The following is a 23,249-nucleotide window of genomic DNA, read 5'->3' as shown; positions in this document are numbered from 1 at the left end:
AAATTTGTCAAAGCAATATTAACGCCAGATGGTGAACACTCCTACCTAACCAAGCGCCGAAAACAAGAAGCAAGAAAGTTCGATGTGTCTCCAGCTCAATTTGGCTCTTCTTCCTCGTCGTCAAGGCTTGGTAAGACAACGTCCCATCCAGAATCGTCCAAGTCAAGATCGATATCGAGGTCGCCCTCTTTATCCATTTGTTCACGGGGTTTCCGAAACCTGAAGGCAATAGACTGTCCATTCCGTAAATCTGCTGCTTTTAAACTGGTTTTCTTCCCGGCGCCACGCTTGGATCCATTCTCAAGTCCTGGTATCTCATTCTCCAGTCTCGTCCAGCCCTTTTCCAGGTCATTCTTATCCACCGGGGCACCCAGCTCGATTTCTGCGTGATCTTCAGGAATGGAGTCTCCATTGATTTCCTTGATCCCTCGGTCTTGGAGAGCTTTGAGCAGCGTTTCTTTGGCAGTCGTGATGGACTCGTGGGGAGGAAGCATCAAGAGCACGGTAGTTTTGTGCTTCTTGAACAAGAGTGTCAAACTTGAGGGATCGACCTGTGGCTGGCTCGCCATACTTTGTTAGATAAGACAGTACTGAGGACATATATATCGTAGACTTACCATGGTGGGCTATTGAGACCTAAACTGATTTGTATGCGGCTCTTAGGACAGCTTTGGCGGGGCCTCGGAGCTTTCAGACAGCCAAGCGGGAAATCGGAGAAGTCGAGTGCCTATGAATCAGCTCTCCGCCAAAATAATAACTTGAGGACAATCAACTCCCAAGCAATTGCGATAAGCTGGCACCTGTACAGGAAAGATTGAAAACTTTATTTCAAATTGATCATTCATACCACTTTAAATTCGCTTTATTGACCATAAGTACGCCACTATGGAAGCCGACCATTCAAGCCAGGCGCGCTCCATGGAGTCGTCAACTCTACTCAAGATCCTCCACTGGGACAAATTGTTCGAATCCGATACTCCTCCCAGGCTTGGGATTCCAGTTGACAAGCGGCTACCGTTTACGGCGCTGTCAGCTTTCTCTGTCGGCATGGCGATCGGATCTTCTCACGGCAGCAAAAAAGCTGCGTACCGGTTTCGCGCCGAAAATGCCCATCGCTTCCCGACCACATCGACGGGATGGTTCCAATACCACAAGACGAAGAATTACATAGCCATTGTTGGAGGTGTTAAAGAAGGGTTGAAGATGGGGCTTAAGCTGAGTGCTGGTGCTCTTGCATTCTGCCTTTTCGAAGAAACGGTGGACTATGCTCGGCACGACAAGAGGGATTTCTTGTCAACGGTCACAGCCGGACTGTCCTTTTCAGGTATTTACAGTCTGCTAGGTATGTGTTTCATCTTCTTTACTGTGTTGGGGTTCTACACGATGGAACAATAGCTAATTGATGGTCTGCTTCAGCCCGACACGACGTATACACCGCTGCTCGCACAACGAAACTAGGGCTGAAACTGAGTCTCGCTTATGGGTTGATGCAGGACGCTCTTGAGACGCTAAAGGGGAACAGGCCGGCTTATGTGAACTTCATCCTGGGTAACCGTCATGGGGACAAATGAAGACTGTGATCTTCCTCAAAACTGTCTTCTTATCCGTTGACCATTGTGGAACCCAAAACACGACGCATCCCGCCGTGTAGGTCCATCCCTCGATAAGCAAACATGGCCAGACATGTGTTGCGGTCACAGATCAAAAGGCTTAAGGCACAAGCCGGTTGATCAGACTGCTCAACATCCAGGGAGTTTTCAGACAGCTGACCAAGATCAGTGTCTCTGAACTCGCACTAATCTCTTACGATGGCGTACGAATAGGGCAATGACCCTGGAAACACTTTCGCCTAGCAATCGTTTTCTTATCAACGAGGAAATGGTGGGAGTGATCGCCAAAAAGGAACAGTCATGCAGGTTCTGGGCACAATGCATGTGAAACCAGGCTGATGTCTCTAGCTTTCATCCACAGAATAGAGGTGGGATCCCAGGCAATCAGAACATATTCGTTCTTGGTGTTGTGAGCTGCCAGTTCCCGATTAAAAAAAAAAAGAAAAAAAAAGTCTTCGGCATCTAGTGTACATACTTTCCTGTCGCCGGGAGATCGTCTATTGAGGTTCAGCCTACATTTGACGAATATCTGTAGAGTATTTAGAAGCAGGATGGCCCTGCGGTTTCCCGCGAACATTAATCGAAATTACTTTTCCTATGGCAGGTTTCTTCTCATTTGACAGAGTAGCAAGGATTATTGCTGGGCAGTACGCTGGACAATCGGTGTGCGAAACTAGGGGACCGCGGAACTGATAACAAATCGATCGAACTGCCTTGGGCGTATCAGTGTAGTTTCTCAAGCAAAAATAGACCATCGCCTATGTGAGTAGTAGGTTTCAGTGGTCCGCGTATTTTCATCTGTGGAGGGTGTTTATCTATATGGATTGTCACTTGTCCCTTTGCGTAATCTTGATGGAAGCTGAAGGACTCGTACCTTGAGGAGGCTCTAGTATACAAGAGAAAGCTGGACGCCTGTACACATTTATCCTTGATACAAAAATAGCATCATGAGAATTATCATTAACAGTTGCTTGATGATACTCGACCTGTGCATTATAGTTGGGTTGTGGGGTTCATGCTTGGAGACTTTCCAGCACGGTTATCCTATCTTAGAGCAACCATGAGGATTATCTTTAATTGAAGAGGATAATCTTGCATGCAATCCCTTTTTGTTTCAGTCCATTAGTTTCTGCGTAATCTAACTATCACATATGGCTTGAACCTGTTTTAGGGTAGATCGTTATAATGTCCATGTTCTATCTACCACCTCCCGGGGGTTCCAGAGGATTGTTCAGTAATAATAGACCTGAGCATAATACAGACATCCCACCATAAGCTTCAACATTTTTCAGCTCAAAAGTCAAAGGCTGACATTCCGACTATCTAATGGGTTCAAACCAGTTCTGACTCGGTCTTGTGCTTCTAATAGGCCGAATGACATTCATTCCCCTGTAAGAATCCAACCCAACATAAACTAACCCTGCATCTTGAGCCTCTAAAGCATTTTGCACCATCCAAATGGATTTTCTTCTTCCCTTTTCCTCCACCGGGTCAACCAGTTTTCTAGACTAATATAGCGTCGATGATAAGACTCCCTCTCCAATTGATATCTATTAGATACCTTGACTTGAGCATTTTATTTCCAGTGGCTGTCGTGAAGTAAGGACTCCGTAGCGGTGGAGCTCAACCGCATCATTCTAGAATATTTGACGTTGGTGATCCCCGCTTTACTACTTTTTACTAGTATTCTTAATTCTTTTGGAACAGTTCCCGCTGTCCGCCAAACTAAATCACCTGCTAATCATTCATCGTTACTGCTTCTACTACTCTCTACTACTACTATGCTTGTTCTTCAACATATTTGCCAAATTGCTCAGGATTCCCAGCTTCTATCTCACTGTGTGACCCTTCATTCCCCCACTTCCAGCGACTGTAGATGTTGCCTCATTGCTGACGCCTGTTCTCTCCCCGCGCTCTACACTGACGATGCTATTCTGAAGCTCCCGTGATCACTATTCTCGTCGACGTCATCGGCCCATTGATCGCTTTCCAGCGACCTCTCTATATCTGCTGCTTGGTTGATCGGACGACAAAAATCTAGTCTCATCTTATCGCTCTGTGTTCTATTCGAACCAAGCATCGTAACTCTTCCATCATGCGGCGCCATGGCAGGTCTGGCGGAGGGACAAAGGCTGTCACGCCCGTCTCCGACACTGTTTCGCTCATCCATTCGTTCGACTCAATCACTAACCCAAATCGACCAGCACGACCGTCTCCATTGGCATCCTCTCACATCCAAGCATTACCTCTAGACCTAATCGATCGACTACGCTCCTTCCCTCTGTTCCAATCTACTCCAGAGTCATTCCTGGTCGAAGTCGCACAGCATCTCCGGCCCCAGCTCAGTGCCCCGAACGATTACATCCTGACCGAAGGCGATGAGGCCAAGGCGATATACTGGTTGGTGCGGGGGGCTGTCTCCGTCACCTCGCGTGATGGTGAGAGTATCTATGCCGAACTGGAACCGGGCGCTTTCTTCGGTGAAATTGGAGTGTTGATGGATCGGCCTCGCACTGCAACAATCATTGCTCGAACGCGGTGTCTACTGGTCGTTCTATCCAAAGAGGATTTTAGAAACATTCTTCCGCGGTTCCCGGAAGTGGAACGAGCGATACGGGACGAGGCACAGGAACGACTGATGATCCTGGAAAAGAAGAAGAAGGAGACGTCAACGCCATCCGTTGACATTGCAACTCCAGTCCGGAGAGGGTCAAAAAGATTAAGAGATTCCTATTCCGGAGATCTAGCTCCCGTTGATCGTCAAGGCACAAATCTGAAGACTGGCAACAAGAAGCGCAAATCCCCAAGTCCTGGGTTAGGAGCTGCTGAGAGCTCATCAAGCGCATTGGCAAACGGGTCGGTGAACGTCCGTCTTCTGCTCAAAGAATTGCCTCTCTTCTCGAGCCTCCCTCCGGATATACTACATTTTCTTGGACTCAATGCGCAACCGCGATCATATCCCCCGTTCACCGACATCATCCGACAGGATTCTCAGGGACGGGAGATCTATTTCATTGTACGTGGGGAAGTTGAGGTTCTATCAGAGAGGACGGACATACAAGACAAACAGTCTCTGCCGAACGGGATCGACACACCGGCCTTTGACGTAAAAGCAAGGCTCAAACAAGGGCAATATTTTGGAGAGGTCGTGAGCCTTTCTCTGGCACCTCGCCGCACTGCAACCGTACGGTCTGTCACGGCTGTTGAATGTCTCATGCTCAGTGGGGATGTCCTTGCTGAGTTCTGGGACAAGTTGCCCCAAGATGTCCGCCAGCAAGTTGAGAACACGGCCAAGGAAAGACTTCAGGCTGCTTCCGATGGAGACGTCGTGATGTCAGATGCCGGAAGCGCTGACCAGCCCGTCGATGGAGATTTCCAAATTAGAGCATCTCGGAGACAGTCAATGCCTCTTTTAACGCTCACAGAGACAGAACTGGATACACCACGTGCCCCCAATGGCATGGAAGACCAGAATGTGTTGAAACCATCGGATCCCGACCCATTCTTGAACGTTGGCTTGGATAATGTTCGGCTTCGAAGTCGGCGCGGATCGGTTGCGCCGCTGACACCAGAGGAGGTGTCTGGTGACCAACAGCGACAGTCGCCTCCACAAGCTTCTCGTTCCGCGAGATCGTCTCTCATGTCCCTTTCCGAGACGTCGGTTCTATCGACAGCCTCGAAAACACAGCGTGAATCTCGGCAAGATAACCTCGGAATTCTTCCCGATAATATACTGATCAAGGTCTTCCAATATCTGAACCTGCATGATCTTCTTCGCTTTCGGGCTGTTTCCCTGCATTGGTCGGAGATACTCAGCACATCCAGCGAACTGGTGCGACACCTCGATTTGAGCATGTACAATCGTCACCTCACGGATGACGTCCTAGTCAAAGTCATCTGCCCGTTTGTCGGTGAAAGACCACACTATGTCAACATCAGCAATTGTTTTCACATCACCGACGAAGGCTTTTCCAAGTTAGCCACCACATGTGGTGCTAACGTCACCGCTTGGAAGATGAAAAGTGTCTGGGATGTAACTGCATCTGCAGTTCTCGAAATGGCTAGCAAAGCAACAGGTTTAGAAGAGGTCGATCTAAGCAACTGCAGAAAGGTTGGCGACACCCTACTAGCTCGACTCATTGGCTGGGTCGTACCTGGACAGCACAAACCCAATGGCGAACCGGCGAAATCGGGAAAAGCAGTCGTAAAACCTACCATGCAAACCGAAGCTGGCACCGTATATGGCTGCCCCAAGTTGAAAAGGCTGACCCTTTCATACTGCAAGCATGTCACCGATCGTTCGATGCATCATATCGCGTCTCACGCTGCCTCTAGGATAGAGCAAATGGATCTGACACGATGTACGACAATAACAGATCAAGGCTTTCAGTACTGGGGAAACGCCCAATTTACCAATCTGCGCAAATTATGTCTGGCAGACTGTACTTACCTCACCGACAACGCCATTATCTATCTGACAAACGCCGCCAAACAGCTACAGGAGCTGGATTTGGTAAGATTGTCTGATTGCCTGGCGTCACGGCGGATATGCTGACAACTCACTAGTCTTTTTGCTGTGCCTTATCCGATACAGCAACAGAAGTACTCGCACTCCAGTGCTCGCAATTGACTTATCTGAATATGTCATTTTGCGGATCTGCGATTTCGGATCCATCTCTTCGTAGCATTGGACTCCATCTTTTGCACCTGAAACGACTTTCTGTGCGTGGCTGTGTTCGAGTCACTGGGGTGGGCGTTGAAGCAGTGGCAGATGGCTGTAATCAGCTGGACTCTTTTGATGTGAGCCAGTGCAAAAACCTAGCCCCTTGGCTCGAAGACGGCGGGGCCCTCAAATACAAGAACAGGATTACTTTCGAGACAGTCGCACAGAATGGGATCGTGTTCCGGTGACTCAACACCTGCAACAATGTCCAATCTGCCATCCCTACGTTGGACCACACCAAGACTCTTGACGGGTCACGTTGCTCTTCGCATGAAATAATCCTCTCTGTTTCTTGAATACTTATTCATCAGATCTTCTACGGCCTTACTATCGTTCCTCCTCTCCGCCAACTATAATCTTCTTAATCTTCGATGCTACCCCCCAGCCAAGCCTTTTGATATCCTTTTGAGCCACAGTCAACAACCGCCCCAGTATCGGTGTATCGCATTCAGACTCATAACATCAACATGGAGCAGGACCTCTCTTGGCCATATTTCCTCCCTTTTCCCCTTTGTTTTCTTTTAATGTGCTGGGTCACTTTCTGCATTGGAATTTGGGCATGGATGGAGTTCGCATGAAGGAAGAGCATGCATGAGAGCATTCTCCCCCAAAAGAATGGCTTGGTGACGCTACGAATTACTTTGGACTTGATGAGATACCATTTCCCTTGGTCGTCAATCTCTTGTACCTTAAAAATTTCGTGTCTTAATCATGTTTTTGGATCTATGAAACGAATGAATAGACGACTCTGGACCTTCCATCGCCTCTCGCGTGTCCTCGAAACATGAGCACGTTTGAAGTTCCTTGTTCGCAATTTCTTTGTCTTTGTGAGCTAGCATTGTAGCTTCCAATAGACTCTGTCAATGTGTCGACATCTCTCCAGTGAAGAATACCTTTGTTCTGCAAACGAAGGTAGGGTAAAGCAGGAAAATGAAACAAGTTTTTCAGGACCCAAGAGAAAGTTAGATCTTCTTTGTCTGCCGCGCTTGAATCTCATTTCCAGATAATAACTATCCAAAAAGAAGTGTTTTATCGCTTTGATCTAGGGGAGGGGATCATTCTTACAAGGTCCTTCACGCTTTAAACTGCTTTAACCTCCAGTCTCAGCCATGATCCATGAACAACGCCATCCCTAGAGGCTGCCAGCAACCATGATCACTATTCCCTTTCCCTTCTATCTTGCTCATGCACTAGGTTCTTTCGACCTAATACCTTTGTCCAGATCGGCATTGTGTACTCAAATACCATATCCTCTTTGATGGCGAAAGAAATGTTGATATCCCACATCAATTAGGATATAAAGTACGGCATTCTCCATCTGCATCATCAGTATACCTGACAAGAATCAACGCCTCATTGGCACAATTGCCTCTTCTTTTCGTCTTTTCTTGTAGTATTCCTAATCTTCTAGGGGCTCCTTCCAGAATTCCTTCACCGCGTCCGACTACACCAGCGAAAAACGCATACGTTGTGAGTATACTACTGCCTACATGGCAGGGCAGAAGCGGAAGATCGATGAGATAACGAGTCCGAGCGATAATGACAACCAGACTAATCGTGCTCAGGTCCCGGATCCGGACACAGGGCTCATCGGTAAACGGCCCAGGCTGTTGATCGCGGGGACGGCTGGCCAAGGACCGGCTATGCCCGCCGTCGTTGGGAGCAAGTTTGGAATTGGTGAGGCCCTTGGTAGTGGAGATCCCCCAGCGAAGAAAGGAGAGGGGAAGGGGAAACGACGGCTGGAACAAGTCAACACCGATGACGAAGAGGATGGGGAGGGCGAAGACGAAGACAATAATGGCGAGGGTGAGGAAGAAGAGGTAGAGACGCCGGCTGACAACAGAAAAGTCACCGCAGGACCATCGAGGAAAGCAGCGCCGCCAAAGAAGCAGCCCCGTCGTCGAAGACGAGGGGATCCGGAACCAGATTACTCGGAGACCATGCGTCTAAAGATGAAGAGTACCAAACGGACTGGCCAGGCGTGTGACCGTTGCAGGGTAAGTGGCAGTGCCCCGTCCCATGATTCTTTAGCCCATCTGGAGGCCAGTAAATGAGTACAGCATGGCCCGCTGTGAGTGGACTCCTTTCCATTCTCTTCCTTCGTGCTCTATTCACTGGCCCCTAGGGAGTCATCTTCTGGCCATACATATGTACTCGTCCCTATCTCTTAGGCAGAGACTGACTATATTGATTCTTCTAGGTGCGCAAATTGCGATGCGATCGCAATCTTAGCGGTTGTTCTCAGTGTGATGCTGCTGGAGTACCTTGCAACACGACTGACAGAGCCACGGGTACGACTCAAACCCGGGGAGCCCTACAGGAATGCGAACAGGGCAGAGAGCAACTGAGACAAGAAAACGCAAGACTCCGCGCAGAGATCGAACAGCTGAGGCAGCAAAATACGACCTTGCGGCAGCAGTTGTTGATCTACGAGAACATGTTCCCCACACAGAATGTGAGCCTCAATTTCCTCTACCCACACCCATAACCAAATCTATAGGCCAAGTGCTGATTTGGAAGCAGATGAATGTTCCAAACGAGCCACCGGTAAGACACACCCCTACTTACTGGCCACCCCCGGGTGCGAATGACCAGTATCACCAGCCGCCCTACGATGCATGGTCAAGCAATGCCGTCTACGATATTCTCGACAACTTTCCTCCATTAACACAACAGTTTGCCCCCAACCTACTCAACGCCCCCGAAAGATACGATATAGACCAAATACTACCGCTCCCTCCTGATTTCCAGCCTGCCCAGCAGGAGCAGATTCCTATTCGTGCTGACCCTTTCACGCTGCCCCTTCCAGCCAACAATCCTCCGCTAACTAACCTCAATGCTGGAAATCTAGCTGTGAACCCTGATCCAACTGACCATGCACAGACCCTACTCCAGCTCGAGCAGGAGCGAGTGGAGCTAGAGCGATTCTTTGACCTGGCTGTCAGGGATATTGCTCCCCAACAACAAGGAGGAAACGATGCCTTTCAGCAGAATGATTTGGCTGCTAATGATGTACCAGTTGCCAATGACGGAGCCCAAGCACTTGAGTATTTCACATTTCAGCCTCCTCAAGGGGGCAGTAATGACTTCCAGCAGAATGGCCGAAGTGGCGATGATGGGGCCCCATTTAGATAAAGCAGTAGCATTGATTTTATAAGCAAAGAGTTCTGAATGGACATAATACAGTCGATTTCGAAAACAGATTACCCTGGCGACACTGGCTTTGTTTCTTGGCCCGTACCTGAGTATACACTAAATCTGTATCAGGAGAAGCTGTAAATAATCCTTTTTTAAGAATAGATTCATTATAGAACGAACTACGGAGTAAAACGATTGAATAACATAAAATACTGTATATTACACGTAGCTCCTATACACTCCTACCTCCAGTGCCACTCCCATGCCCTTTCTTGCATCCATCCTCCCGCAAAGACCTCTTACCTCGAGTATTGCAAGAATCATATGCACAATATGGCACCGAGACTACCTGCCTCAAGGCTACACTTTATTCGTGATATTATACAAGCCCAGTCACTAACCACGTCTCAAATGGCGGAAGAAGCTGAATGCAGTGAACAGACGATCAAAAATATCCGCAAGAACTAGCGACTGTTCGGGAGCGTCCATGGCCCTCCCCCGAGCGCGACTAGTCCGAGAACCAGTCACAACCAACGACAGCGATGAAGGTCGATGTCGGACGTCGTGTTCTTTCGAGTTTCCGGAAGCTGAGGTCTCGTGCGGCTTGTGGTCATCAGTTACGAACGCCTGCCCTTTCTCAAGCATCTTCACGATCATTCTTAATGACCGCTACGCTTCCTACCTATCGCAAAAGCCTCGCCATCCGCACGATAAAGACTCTCTCCAAGCAAATGACAGCAGCCAGTCCCGAATTTGAGCACTTCTTTCGTTATACAAGTGGGCGATGGCTCTGGGATGAAGAACAGCAGCTTCGGGACCGCTATAAGGCCTTCAATGTTGCTGAGCTTCAAGGCTTAGCAGCCCGAGCCATTGGCTCAGGCAGCTGCGTCTCGATGACTAAGTTGGCAGAGGGAGGATATAACAAGGTCTTCCGTTTGGTTATGGATGACGGAAAATCAGTCCTTGCCCGTATTCCAAACCCAAATGCCGGTCCCTCATTTCATACGACTGCGTCCGAAGTTGCTACCATGGAGTTCGTAAGTTAAGCATGCCACGGTCAAGCGCAAGAGGCGGCCTGCTGATCCTCTTGCAAGGCTCGAGATTTCCTCCAAATTCCCGTGCCCCAGGTATTGGGTTGGAGTGCCACATCTAATAACCCAGCTGGCTCGGAATATATCTTTATGGAAGAGGCAACTGGCACGCAGCTTGGAGTGATTTGGGATGAGCTGAGTCCAGATTTCAAAACTCTCCATAATGAGAGAAGTGGTGTCTATTGAGTCAAAGATGCTGTCCGTGTCATTTTCACAGTAAGTTTACTTTCACACTCACGGTGGCGTGCAAAATCTGATCTGTTTCTCGTCAGCTATGGCAGCATATATTTTGCGAGTGATGCAGTTGAGGGAGCAGTCCCCGCCAAGCTCACCAGTGAGGCTCCATCAGAACTCAAAGAGCATATATACAAGACATTCAGTATTGGACCTACTGTCGACAGGGATTTCTGGCGCAGGGAGCGTTCTTCAATGGACATCTCACGGGGTCCCTGTAGGCATCACCACGGTCATGTGATAATTCATTTGGCTAATTGTCACTAGGGTCAACTCCCACGGATTATGCGTTATGTGTTGGCCAGCGCGAAATGGCGTTGATCAAAAATTACGCCGTTCCAAAACCACCTAGTGACGCCTCGTTGGTCTCAACGGCCCAAAAAAGTCCTGAAGCGCATCTGCAGCTGCTAGAAAAGTATCTCAAAGTGGCCCCCTCCCTTATGGACATTGATCCCATCCTCACTCGCCCTACATTGTGGCATAGAGACCTTCATTCCTCTAATCTCTTTGTGGATGATGGCCATATAACGGCTGTCATTGATTGGCAAGGGTCGTTGGCGGGCCCACTCTTCCTTCAAGCTCAGCCATCCCCGCTTGTGGACTACCAAGGCAGCATTCTACTTCAACGCCCTGAAAATTTTGACGATCTCGACCCTGAGCATCAAGCTCAGATCAAACAAAAAATATTCAAATCGACGCTATTCCAGCTTTATCTGTTGGAAACCAAGAAACGGTCCCCTCTGCTTTCCAGAGCATTCCATCTAGACCATGGGAAGACAAGGCGCCTTCCAATCGAACTAGCCGGAAATACGTGGGATGATGAAATTGTCTCCTTTCGTGAGGCACTCATTAACGTTGAAAGGTAAATTACTCGATACTGCTCTGTTCTCCGTTTGGTATTCAATTTCTTTGTTAGGTATTGGCATGAACTTGGCATCCAAGGCGATTGCCCGTATCACTTCACGCAGGCTGAATTACATAACCACTCATTTGACGCTAATGGATGGAATGAGGTCCAGGACTTTTTTGACAGTATAGAAGGTCTTGTGAAAAGGGATGGCTGGACAAGTCTTGAAACGTTCGACGCTGCTTTCGGATTCTTCTCGGAACTCAGAAAACGGGGTCTTGGGCATTTGAAAGGCGATGAAAGGGACATTTTCAAAAGACAGACCCGTTGGGCCAAGAACACAAGCTCACCACCGAGCGTCTAGGATGCCACAGCAAAGCGTGCGAACGGCAAATAGTCTGCGAGTTACGGTATCTAAACGCCAACTTGATTCCAAGTAAATAGCGCGCACTGAACTCATCATGGGAGCAACATCCTGCTATTATCTATATCTTAACGAATGCATCCAGGCGGAACTAAAACAACGCCAAAACGCTGCACTCTACGCCAACACATTCTTTACACCACCTTCAGAGCGGGAATTGCCTTCTTCACGTTCTCTACCCAGTGTCGGATGTTTTCTACGGAACTTCGAGCAAATTCCGGGTTTTATCCCTTTGCCAACGAAGAATTCTGGGTTTTGATCCTTGTAGATGTGCTCAAGGTCAAAGCTATCTGACAGCGTTACGACAGACGCTTGTCGAAATGCAGCATTGAGGGTTTCATCAGATACATTTGATGCAAGCCACTCACCGTATTCTCTGACAGCAATGTCCCTGAACCCGGGGATTTTCAATGGGCCCATATTCTTCGACCCAGCTGAACCAACAGTCGTTTTTGTAGCCGGTATGTCCACCCCTGCAGGGTGCGATGGGAGAACATTGATGTTGATTGGTGGATACGGCGTTCTGGGCCCGGACATGTCACCCCCTTTGCGTTTTTCTCTCTCCAGCCTCTGCTGCTCCTCTGGATTAACCAGGAACGTCTTCGTGCGTCTCTAGGACACCACCTTTCTCACCGTAGGTGACCAGCCGTCTGGGGTTTGAGTTCGGAGTCGATAGTGTTTTCCCCCACTGGACTCAGCCAACAGTAGGGGCCTAAGTGGCACGCAGTTGAATCACATCTTAACGTCAACATCTCTCCTCCAACAGTAACAAGGAAAAGATACCCTACCTGCAAAGTGCCAAAGACTATCTCCTATGTATAAGCGTTTGGTAGTCTTTTTGACGACAACACTCATTCGCAACGATAATTATGAACTTTTGCACTGTCTCTGCCAAGAGTGCACACAGTCTATCATTGCCATACACAGTATGTAGTTCACTCGGACTGGGGGATGCGAAACTTGAAATACGAACGTGCTACTTACTCCACAAGGGACGATCAACCTTGGCACGCGTGCGTCAACCCCCGGTATATCCGATTTCTCAAGATAGTCGGCATTACGAAACTCAAGATCGAGCTTTGGATGGGAAGCCGGCCATGGCCCAAGTCTCGATGCAGAAGTCCTCCGTCACGGTCGAACCAGAGTAATTCTGCCCCTGAGATGGAGCAGCAAGCTAGAAACAGCCAAACAGGTTGGTGAGGCTTCATGATTGACAACCTCAGATCAAGCAAACAAAGGCTCCGAATAGTGTTACGGAGTACTGGGATTATCCGGGTTTTCTGCTATACATAGAAACACAGGCTACACAGCATGAGTGATCCTGACGATCAGACATCCAGACCAAAGACTAAAATAGACCTCCTGAAGTCGCTGGGTGAGAGACAGACAAGCTCAACTTTCTCATCAGATTCCAACCCAATACACTCTTTTCTATCTCTATATCCCAAAGTCAAGTCACTCATTCCACTCCCTTTCATCAGACAAGATGCGCTTCTCCTTCCTTGCTGCCCTCGCCCTCGTTGGCACTGCCTTGGCTGCTCCTGCGGGCCCTAACAGGTCCGCTGCTACGGTACGGAGGACCCGGGATGATATACAAGACTGATCAGTGTGATCGTAGAAGGCTAATGTGCATCGCTGTTAGATTCCCATCGGACAAACTTGCAATAAGGACGGCAGCATGGGCATCTGCGAGAGTGGATACTGTCTGGTACGTGCCATGAACTCCAAACGTCGCTGAGGATTTGCGTTAGTGGTTGGATACTGATCCTCTTCGGATGATGCAGCAAGACGAAAAGGCGGCTACCGGTACCTGCCAGGCGCAGTGAGAGAACAAGGTCTCCATTGATTTCTGAAATCGACTCCTCGCCATGGAAGATGGACCGTTTCGACACATTCCAAACCCAGATTTACATTATACCAAGGCCGAAGCCATGTATTTATTTTCGTTCCTAACATCCCCCAAAACCTGACATTTGTTCTCAAATGATATAACGCTGGGTACGCAATTGCCTTGCCCCCAAGGGTATCTCTATAGTTCCTAATGTAAAACATATCCAAAATCCAAACTCCTAAACCGAAGCCGTAAGCCCAAAGTCAGAATATAATCAAAGAAAAGATATGATCGCATCATTTATTATTCTTTCGGAAACAACAGCAAATGCCGTTGCTCTCACACCACTCCCTCAGAAACCCTGCACTGACTTCCCTGTCTTCATGCACTAACCCTAATCCCTCGGTATTAAGCCAGGTGGCGAAATCTTCGAGGATGATGGGATCATACATAAGAATCTTCTCATGCCAGCTCGGGCGCTTACAGCCTGCAGAAGAAGATCGAGGTTGCGCACGCACGGCCTTGTTTATTTGACTGCTAAGATCTGGCATGCCCGGCTTTGCGACCGCGTCAAAAGTAGACAGTATGATGCAGGATTCAGAATTTTTCCGCTCCTGGCTGGATGGAGAATCTGAAACAAGCAGTGGTTGGCTACCTCGAGTTTCTGATGAATGGAGCGTATACCGGTTTTGCAGTCTGCTGGGAGAAGGTATAAGCTCATCCTCAGAGTCTTCAATCTCCTCCACATTGGCAAAGGACGAATTTGAGGCCTGGCTGAATTCATTCGCCTCTTGCGCCTGTCTTCTTTTCAGATGTGCGCTTGCCTTGGGTTCAATTTTGGGGTTTGCACGCGTCTTTGGCGTCTCCGACAATGTTGCCGTCTTGCGCGTCCGCTTCTTGGTCTGACCCCGAGTAGTATCTGGTTCCGCCTTTTGATGGGCATGGATGTCTTTCCCCATATCTTGATTCTCTGCCTTTGTGGCCCCGTGCTTTGACTCCCAGCATTTCTCAAGCACCTCGACCATCTTCTTGCGACTTCTCATGGATTTGAAGCCGAATTTCTTGACTTCTTTGGACAGTTGGGAGTCGGTAAATTCCGCGTACTGTGGTATCCGGGGCGCCGCGGATTCTTTGGAAACAACCTCTTTGAGCTGACAATCAGCCGGCGGCGACAATTCAGGATCCTTGATGACTGCTTTTTCGTCGTCAGGCGACTTTTCTGCAGGAGTAGTTGATTGTTCTTGGAAGGAGGTGTCTGTCTCAATAGCATCGTAGCCAGTGTCCCCCTTCGTCAATGCTGCGGTCTCTGGGGAATCATCGGATTTAAGAGGAAGCTCAGATATTTTAGATATATTGACCATATCCAGAACCTCAATTTGAGCCAGCGAACCGTCCAAGTCTCTAGACGCTACAGACCACAGTTTTCTTGGCGTTGCAAAGCGGGATACTGTGGCTCTGTCTGAGAATTTGGAACCTGGCCTGGTAGCCGGATAAGCCTTCGGCTCTGCAGTCATATCATTTTCCGACGCACGTATCGCCATTTGCATGTCTCTCAACATCGTTGGCGAGTCCTCTCGCTCCAGCTGGCTGCACGTTCCAAACACCAGATCCTGCTCTTTTAGAAAGCTAACAGCAGCCTCGGGAGGAAGGACAGAAGAGTCGATGACATGGGATCTCGAACTTGATTTGCCTCGCTGTTGCACACTGGACCTGTTAGCGCTCGCATTGTTCACAACATCTCCGAAGGCAGCAGTAAATGCGCTTGCGCTATCCGAATCATCCGTAGCATCGTCCACATATAGTGCTGTCACTCTTCCAGTCAGGGTTGTAATTCTTTTGCTCCGTTTATTAGGTTTTTCTTCAAGAGCAGGTGCTTTCGAGGCTCGAGCACTATCAGGCAGTACATGTTTGACATTCGGGAATACCCTAGACTCCACAAGCTTCAAAGAAGTCAGCATTGGTTCCAGTATTCACCAAAACCAAGTAAACGCACCTCTATTCGCCGCCGCTTCGTTGCTGCGCCATCTTCAAGACGCTTAGAATTTGCCTCCAGGTCGGAAGAAGTGTTTGAATAACCGTAGCCAGATACGAGGTTACCGAACCGATTTTGGTCGGGCTCTCCGTCTACCATATCCAATGCGACAAGTTGCTTGCGAGTATCCTTGGTGGGTGTCCAATCCAGCCGTCTCTTCATGGCCGCATCGAGTTGTAGATCGTCAATGTCCCGGGTTTCTGCCTTTTCGATATCTGTTTTCCTCAAATATGGCTCGAAAGTCACTGGTTCTTCGGCCTTGAGTCCCGTTACGTCCGTCTGTGTACTGCCGGATTTTGCGACCTTGCCTGTTATCGTTCTATTCTTGGCTAGCGTACGTTTGACTCCAGCGTCACTCCTCTTTTTCCTGGCCTTAGGTTCCTTCTTCGGAGCCTCCTCATCGAGTTTCATGAGGGCATTGTTTGAGCCACGAATGACCGTCTGCGTATCCCCCTTCGTCTGGTCTTCCTTGCTCTTCTTTGACCTTCCTGTCGCTGATGCTGCCGCCTTTCGTTTCGTCGCATTCGGTTTGTTCGCTTTCGCCACTGTATTTGAGTCTTGCTTCGTGTTTGATGACACTACGGCTTTCTCGTCCTGTGCCTTGAAAAACCGGGAGCGGGTAGGTGGTTGGAACAGCTCCGACGGAGAAGGCAGCGGAGGAGGCGATGGGGACAACGGCGATAGACCAAAAAGTTTCTCCGGATTGTAATTTGACTGCGCCGGCGTTTGCGACGGGATATGGTCTGGCGAAGAAGAGGATAGAACGATCACTTCTGTACTGGAGGGCATGGTGGCGAACTGGAGTGGCAGCGATGGGCTATGTCTGTTCAAGAAAACATCAATGCAAGCGATACTTGTAACATCATGAGATTTCCAACTGCAAGCAAGCAGTTTATCAAAAGTTCATCGAGAGATCTTGTATTAATCGACCATGAGGTGGAAGTTCTCATGTCGGAGGACATATGAAGAAGATGAAGACGAGCTTACAGGGTGGTCTTGGCGAAGTTGTATAATTGCCGGTTTGGGAAATCTAATTTGGTGGGCAGGGCAACGGGTGGCATCTGCAACAAAAGCACATTGGGACACACCACAAAACTCTCCATCAAGCGTTCGCTGATGTCGAGAATGAAGTAATTGGCACTGAGATATCGTAAAAGCTAATGCTAAGGTACATTGTGGGTTGATCCCAGTTTTGTATTGAGTATAAATTTCGAATCCAAATGGTCAGATGATCAGAACATCGAAGGTCTGTCTTCAGGTGGTTGAAATGAAATCTATCCAAGAATCCATCCACAGAATATGTCGCGAGCTAGCGAGCATCAATCCAGCTCATGCAGAGATTGCCCGCCGTTTCCGATAGAATCGGCGTTGAGAGGAGAAACCACAGAGCGTCTGCTGGCCCTTCACCATATACCAATCTGGAATGTCAAAGCAGACCAGTGCAGAGGATGAAACAACTCTCTCCTCTCAAGGCGTCGGTTTTGAAGGCCCCATGAGACCAGGAGATAGTTGACTAGAAGGGTAAGACACTGCTCACGTCGCCCCTCGCAAAGCAATTGCGCCTATCAATGAAAGCTCGAGTCGGCGTTTATCGTCATCTTGAGCAGTACTCAGAGACCCCAATTTATAGGCTTTCTTGATCTTCGCAACATCCCCGATCTCGGATAACGATGTATCGGTGAATGGTACAGACAAGCCCTCAATGGATTGCTGTAAATGCTCCGCTACCGAGTTGTGAGTGATATCCGGCGTGACGGAGACTTTGACCACCAGCAGATCTTTCGTCAAGTCAGTAATGCCAAATTTGCGAAAAGATTCCGCGATCTACAGGCTGTTAATTTGGTTCTGGTAGATATAGAGCTACCGTTTGTTCTTCAACTTACATTGTTGGCAGGACTCAAAGAGAAGACTATCTCCGAGTGGACATTGCGCGACTTGAGACGCCCATTCAACGAATCATTGACGGCCCTAAAGATAGCAGAGAGAACATGGGCTCTTGAAAAGACCTAGCATCTTCTATTAGTATGATTTCTCCAGGGGATTTATCTGCAGAACCTACCATGCTCGCATCAATGAACGCATACTCGAAGTCTGCATTCCCCGAAAGCAGCTGCTGGCGAAGAAAAGGCGCATTATTAACATCGCGATAGAGACCGATATGTACGGGCAGATTCGAAGGCAGATGGGGCAGTTGTATAGTCTCCAATGACGCAGACATTTTGAAGGGCAGATACTTTATTGCTTTGAGGATCAATTGATAAGCAACGAAAGACGACTGAGTCAACCAATTCGAAAGAATAAGAAAAAAAAGAACTTCGCCAATACTAAGCCCAAATGCGTTCTAAGCTTGCTAACCTCGCGACAATGACAATCATGGCGTTAAAACGACCAGTAACTCCGATTCCTCCGTCTCCCAGTTCTCATGCTTTCTGTGCCCCTCCCCCACTATATCCGCATGAATAATCAACTTGTCACGTGATTGCGCTTCTCGAACGTTCGGGCAGCCGTATTGGCTGCGCCTTGGATGTCTGATATCGCCAATCCATTGCTTTAGATCGTCTCGTCATCTATTTAAACTCCCTGTTAGCCATCATTTCAACTCCCCGACTTCATCACTGACACCATAATCACCTAGACATTTTATCACAAAATCATGGCGTTCTTTCTAAGGCGCCCGTTTGCCGTCCCGACGGCTCTCCGTCAGGTACCGAAGGCAGCCAACACTGCTCGATTCATCCACAATACACCTTTCAAGTCTGTTCAGTCGAATCCTCTGGGGCCTGCCTCGTCCTCGATTGTCGCGCAATCCAGAAAGACCTTCCAGAATGCCTTCCGACGCACATATATGCAACCGACTTATGGCGCCGCTCAGAGTGGCAATCTCACCCAACGCCTGCTGTACGGTGCGGCCATCGTCGGTGGAACTATCATGGCTACGAACTTCATTTTTAACCGTGAGACAAGAGAAGATGGCGGCATGCCATCTTACGAACAGAGCTACTTGAACGAGACTTTCATGCACACTGGACTTGGTATTGGTATTATCGGTATTGCCGCTAGAGCTCTGCACATGAACGGATGGTCCTATCGTTTGATGGCCACCAACCCTTGGTTGGTTGCCGGTGTTGGTTTGGTCGCAAGCATGGGTACGATGTTCGGTACTTTCTACACTTCTCCTGATAAGTGAGTGCCCTGGTTTGAAATTAATTATCCTGCTATTTTATCCTGGTGGGATAGTTTTGCTAATTGTTGTCTAGCTACGTCATGAAGTACGGCATGTGGGCAGCTTTCAATGTCACACAAGCTGCGCTCCTTTCTCCTCTGATGTTCATGCACCCTGCACTGCTTGCTCGTGCCGGTCTTTACACTGTTGGTATGATGGGCTCCATCGCATTTGTCGGCGCCACCGCCAAGCAGGAGAAGTACCTGTACCTCGGTGCTCCTCTTCTGGCCGGTGTGACCATCGTGGCTCTTTCCGGCCTGGCTCCCCTTGTTCTCCCCGCTACTGCCACCCGTGCTCTGATGTGGTCTGAGAAGATTTGGCTGTATGGCGGTCTCGCTGTCTTTGGTGGCTTCACCCTCTATGACGTCCAGAAGATCTTGCACCACGCTCGCTTGGCTCAGAGAGGTCTCGCCCGCCGGGATGTTGTTAACGAGAGCATCAGCCTTGAATTGGACTTCATCAACATCTTCGTCCGTATGGTCCAGATCCTGGCTATGCAGCGCAACAACCGGAAGTAAGCGGAGAAACATTCTATGAAACGAATCACTTGCAAATGAGTGAATTCCCCAACACCTTCGATGGAATGCTCTGCTCTCACTTTTGCTCCAATCAAGCCTGTGTAAAATCAGACTGGGGCAGGGACACGAAGGAATTTGGTCTCATTTCGATTGACATTTTTAAGAAATGTCGTTTGTATGATAAAGATGAAGAATCCAGCTAGCTCATAACTGGGTCTGTACGTTACGGGTTTGGAGTTTGCGGATCTATTGCAATGGCTGGCAGTCAAACACGACGCGCTTAAGCTCCCTACAACACTGGATAGAGGGGGGTTCTCAGAAACTACAGCACAAATTTCAGAAATTGTACTAGCTACAAGACAAACTCCACTCGGGTATATTAAACATATATAAAAAATTAAAAAAAAAACAATATAAGTGCTATTTAAGTTTACTCATTTTACAGATCTCAACACTCCAAAGAAAGATTATGCCTTCATGTATAAAGCAAATAAACTTGACAGCAAGCATCACAAGCATACCAAGAACAATCATCACTAATCATACTGTACAAGTTGTGACAAAGCCTATGATTATTGATGACAAGGTCAGGATGGACCAAGCGACGACCTTGCTCCCAGAGGACCGCATTGGTCTCTTTTTCAGCGTAAGGTATGTCGGCTCGTTCGATATCTGAAACCCACACAGACCACTGCCTTCCATCATATTGACGGGAAATAAGACCCGAGGTTCTCCTTTGTCCATGTCTATCTTGAGAAGTCCCATATCATTGACCAAGTAACTGACACAGCTAAGCACATCCATAACCACAAACCCCGGCTGGTAGCCAATTGGCATGTCCAGCTCGTATTTGCTACTGTTCGCGCCCTGGGTCGATAAGACCATCACAAGTTGACGGCCCTCCTGGCCTTTGCGGAAACCCATCTCACTTCGGCCTGTGTAGATAGGGTAGGTTTGTGTCTCCAGGTATGCTGGATCGATCTGGGCTGCGTGCTTGCGGATCCTGTTCAATTTTCCAACAAGCTGGTAGAGAGGGGCATTCGTGTCATAACTCGATAACCATAAGGCTTCGCGATTCTCGGGGTCACTTGCACCTGAGAAATGCTGTTCTTGGCCCTGGTAGATCATCGGGATACCGTCAAAGAGGATCGTGAATGTGAGGACGTTCTTGGCAAGCTGTGTCCGTGTCAGTCTTTTACAGTCCAAAAAAAGTGCAGAAAGGCCTGGATCTTTTTTTCTTACTGCAATGTCATCCTTCATGCTAGCAAATCGGGCGACATCATGGTTCTCCGAGAATGAGGTCAAGGCCGTTACGTTAGGACAAGTCTGTTTCATAACCTCGACTTGATTCGTCAACGAACTCGTATTGGCCTTGGTGAATGCCTCAAGAATTGAGTAGTAGATAGGATAATTCGGAACACTGGGAAGGTCATTCTGGTATTCGCAGATTGTCTTCACTGAGGGTTCGAAGACCTCGCCGGTAATAAAGGCGCCAGATGCATTTTGGAACGATGGCAAGAAGGTAGGGGTAATATGCTTTGCTGCATCCAGACGCAACCCGTCAATGCTATATGTAGACATGGTCTGTTTGATCCAGTCTTCAAGCATGCTCTGCACTTTGCTATCTTCTGTCTTCAAGTCTGGAAGAGGAATAATGTCGTCGCCCGTCCAGCACCGTTGCGCCATGGGATAGTCATTATAGTCGGTAATCTTGCAATATGGATGGAAGAACTTCGGATCGTTGAAAGGACTGAGAACTGTATAATCAATGCTAGTTGCCGGGTTTCCACCGTCGGTGATGTATGCCATGTTGTTGATAACAGTATCTACCATCAAGTACATGCCTCGATCATGGAGAGCTTTACTCAAGTCAAGCAGATCTTGATGCGTGCCGAAGTGTGAATTCAACGCATACATGTCTTGAATCCAGTATCCATGATAGGCTTCTCCGTAGGGTACACGTCCTTCCACATTCTGGGAGATTGGAGAAATCATAATGGCGTCAAATCCCATTCCCTGAATGTAATCAAGATGGTCAATTGTCCCTCTCCACGTGCCACCACAACGCAGCCCTTCTGTTGTATTGCATGGATAAGTGGTGGAACTGTCTGATCGTGCAAATCTATCTGTCATGGTCTGGTAGATGGACCTCGACTTCCACGCATCTGTATCTGCGGCCCATGCTGGTACGAGAAGGGCAAGTGCTGCAATAATGCAGAGCCGTTGCAGATGCCTCAATGAAAATGACATGAAGCAGGATTCCTTTCCAAAGAAAAGCAAAATCAAGAGAAAAAAGGGCAAGGCTGCATCAAAATCCTCAGATGGAAAAATACCAGCAGTCGTATTGGAATCCGTCACCTGGGAGATTCATACAGCCAGCGAGAAGTATGTCGTAGACTGTCCACTATCCTGCTGAAATCTAAAGCTCGTCGTATTGTTTCCAAGTGAATATTGACCGGATCGTATGTCATTAAAGAATCGCTGGCATCTGCGAAAATGATGTATAGTCAAGGATCGGCAGCGAGTGACAGTATAGTTAAACAAATTTTAGACATATATCAATGCCAAAGGAAAGCACATAGCAACTGCGTTCAGTTTGGAGGAGCGGCAGTATACCATCGATAGAACGAATATATAAGGACTGGAAGATCAATTACTGAACAGGAAGAGAGAGATTCATCCAAGCCATAGAGAGAGAGAAGAGAATGACGACGTCAAAAGGACTGTAAAGAGTGCAGAGAACACAACTGAGAAGAGATGTGTTCTCAAAATGTATGGTCATTAACCATCCGATGACAAACGACTGTAGAGAGAGCAACAAGGGAGCTCTCTGGCTAGAACATATCCATCCTTTTCATTTCAATTGAATGTGTAAGTCTCATTTCCGCTCGACAAGTTGTAGAATAAGGCAGAAAGAGTATCATTTACTCTGATCATCAACAGTCTTTATGCTTCAATCAGTATTTGCGTCTCGTCCCTGCTTCTTGTGAGACATGTATCAACTGCATAATGCACCAATTTCCAGGGGCAAGGGACGTTGCAGCATTGATCTGCTCTTCAAAGCTTGGTCGAGCTATTCATATGATAAAATTAAGTATGCTTTGCTCACATATTGGACTACAAGCTTCGGTATATGCTGGCATCGTCGCGGGTCGCCTTTTGCAAAGGGCTGAACTGAGGTCAATGATAGTAGAAGAGAATGAACAGAGGACACTCTGTGTCTTGCACAAGCCTCGACCTCCTTTTGGTTGGCGCCATCGTTGTGTAGTGTTGATTGGCAGTACCCTATCTTCATCAGCATCAATCATCATCATGTATGGGCTGCTCCCGAAAGGAGATCTTCATATTGAGGTCAGATTGAGCGAGCGAGGACGAAAAGTCTCAACATGGCATTGTGGACAAGCTTCAATCTCTCTCGGCGTGGCCATCCTTCGAATCATGCAAGGGTGGGAGCAACGAAGGGAGAGAAGAGTCAGAAGCACGCTTTCTCTCAACGCTCAGATCGAGTTTTAGCCTGAGCTGTTGAGTCCTATGATTGGCATCTTCGAAAGCTATAATTTGACGATCTCAAATCCCTC

The 23,249-nt window shown here is 48.2% G+C and overlaps 11 protein-coding genes across 11 annotated transcripts, besides 1 other annotated feature; 6 read left to right on the top strand and 5 right to left on the bottom strand.

Annotated features, from left to right (window-relative positions):
- Window positions 1-95: 95 nt before the first annotated feature.
- On the bottom strand, window positions 96-569 carry ACLA_091400 (uncharacterized protein; the record flags this gene model as incomplete). Its single annotated transcript, XM_001272867.1, has 1 exon — window positions 96-569. The coding sequence occupies one exon, from the start codon at window positions 567-569 to the stop codon at window positions 96-98; it is 474 nt and encodes a 157-aa protein (XP_001272868.1).
- Window positions 570-885: 316 nt separating this feature from the next.
- Window positions 886-1,571, top strand: ACLA_091390 (uncharacterized protein; the record flags this gene model as incomplete). The annotated part of the gene is made up of 2 exons (XM_001272866.1): window positions 886-1,342; window positions 1,417-1,571. 2 exons carry the CDS (start codon window positions 886-888, stop codon window positions 1,569-1,571), a joined length of 612 nt encoding a protein of 203 aa, XP_001272867.1.
- Window positions 1,572-3,705: 2,134 nt separating this feature from the next.
- ACLA_091380 (cyclic nucleotide-binding domain protein) lies at window positions 3,706-6,521 on the top strand (the record flags this gene model as incomplete). Its single annotated transcript, XM_001272865.1, has 2 exons — window positions 3,706-6,123; window positions 6,177-6,521. 2 exons carry the CDS (start codon window positions 3,706-3,708, stop codon window positions 6,519-6,521), a joined length of 2,763 nt encoding a protein of 920 aa, XP_001272866.1.
- A 1,302-nt stretch (window positions 6,522-7,823) lies between these two features.
- ACLA_091370 (putative C6 finger domain protein) lies at window positions 7,824-9,468 on the top strand (the record flags this gene model as incomplete). Its single annotated transcript, XM_001272864.1, has 3 exons — window positions 7,824-8,330; window positions 8,534-8,788; window positions 8,857-9,468. The coding sequence occupies 3 exons, from the start codon at window positions 7,824-7,826 to the stop codon at window positions 9,466-9,468; spliced, it is 1,374 nt and encodes a 457-aa protein (XP_001272865.1).
- Window positions 9,469-9,804: 336 nt separating this feature from the next.
- Window positions 9,805-9,990: a mobile genetic element.
- A 143-nt stretch (window positions 9,991-10,133) lies between these two features.
- Window positions 10,134-12,007, top strand: ACLA_091360 (phosphotransferase family protein; the record flags this gene model as incomplete). Its single annotated transcript, XM_001272863.1, has 6 exons — window positions 10,134-10,508; window positions 10,566-10,701; window positions 10,733-10,778; window positions 10,835-11,013; window positions 11,064-11,658; window positions 11,713-12,007. 6 exons carry the CDS (start codon window positions 10,134-10,136, stop codon window positions 12,005-12,007), a joined length of 1,626 nt encoding a protein of 541 aa, XP_001272864.1.
- A 177-nt stretch (window positions 12,008-12,184) lies between these two features.
- ACLA_091350 (uncharacterized protein) lies at window positions 12,185-12,604 on the bottom strand (the record flags this gene model as incomplete). The annotated part of the gene is made up of 1 exon (XM_001272862.1): window positions 12,185-12,604. One exon carries the CDS (start codon window positions 12,602-12,604, stop codon window positions 12,185-12,187), a length of 420 nt encoding a protein of 139 aa, XP_001272863.1.
- Window positions 12,605-13,553: 949 nt separating this feature from the next.
- On the top strand, window positions 13,554-13,893 carry ACLA_091340 (uncharacterized protein; the record flags this gene model as incomplete). Its single annotated transcript, XM_001272861.1, has 3 exons — window positions 13,554-13,637; window positions 13,710-13,775; window positions 13,852-13,893. 3 exons carry the CDS (start codon window positions 13,554-13,556, stop codon window positions 13,891-13,893), a joined length of 192 nt encoding a protein of 63 aa, XP_001272862.1.
- Window positions 13,894-14,194: 301 nt separating this feature from the next.
- On the bottom strand, window positions 14,195-16,719 carry slx4 (the record flags this gene model as incomplete). The annotated part of the gene is made up of 2 exons (XM_001272860.1): window positions 14,195-15,838; window positions 15,892-16,719. 2 exons carry the CDS (start codon window positions 16,717-16,719, stop codon window positions 14,195-14,197), a joined length of 2,472 nt encoding a protein of 823 aa, XP_001272861.1.
- A 744-nt stretch (window positions 16,720-17,463) lies between these two features.
- On the bottom strand, window positions 17,464-18,148 carry ACLA_091320 (EKC/KEOPS complex subunit CGI121/TPRKB; the record flags this gene model as incomplete). The annotated part of the gene is made up of 3 exons (XM_001272859.1): window positions 17,464-17,754; window positions 17,814-17,936; window positions 17,990-18,148. 3 exons carry the CDS (start codon window positions 18,146-18,148, stop codon window positions 17,464-17,466), a joined length of 573 nt encoding a protein of 190 aa, XP_001272860.1.
- Window positions 18,149-18,583: 435 nt separating this feature from the next.
- ACLA_091310 (Bax Inhibitor family protein) lies at window positions 18,584-19,671 on the top strand (the record flags this gene model as incomplete). The annotated part of the gene is made up of 2 exons (XM_001272858.1): window positions 18,584-19,113; window positions 19,188-19,671. 2 exons carry the CDS (start codon window positions 18,584-18,586, stop codon window positions 19,669-19,671), a joined length of 1,014 nt encoding a protein of 337 aa, XP_001272859.1.
- Window positions 19,672-20,211: 540 nt separating this feature from the next.
- Window positions 20,212-21,666, bottom strand: ACLA_091300 (alpha-amylase AmyA; the record flags this gene model as incomplete). The annotated part of the gene is made up of 2 exons (XM_001272857.1): window positions 20,212-20,847; window positions 20,986-21,666. 2 exons carry the CDS (start codon window positions 21,664-21,666, stop codon window positions 20,212-20,214), a joined length of 1,317 nt encoding a protein of 438 aa, XP_001272858.1.
- Window positions 21,667-23,249: the final 1,583 nt, after the last annotated feature.

The sequence above is a fragment of the Aspergillus clavatus genome, genomic scaffold (assembly GCF_000002715.2).
Source record: "Aspergillus clavatus NRRL 1 1099423829798 genomic scaffold, whole genome shotgun sequence".
NCBI classification, from domain to species: domain Eukaryota; kingdom Fungi; phylum Ascomycota; class Eurotiomycetes; order Eurotiales; family Aspergillaceae; genus Aspergillus; species Aspergillus clavatus.
This window is presented reverse-complemented; position numbering and strand designations above follow the sequence as displayed.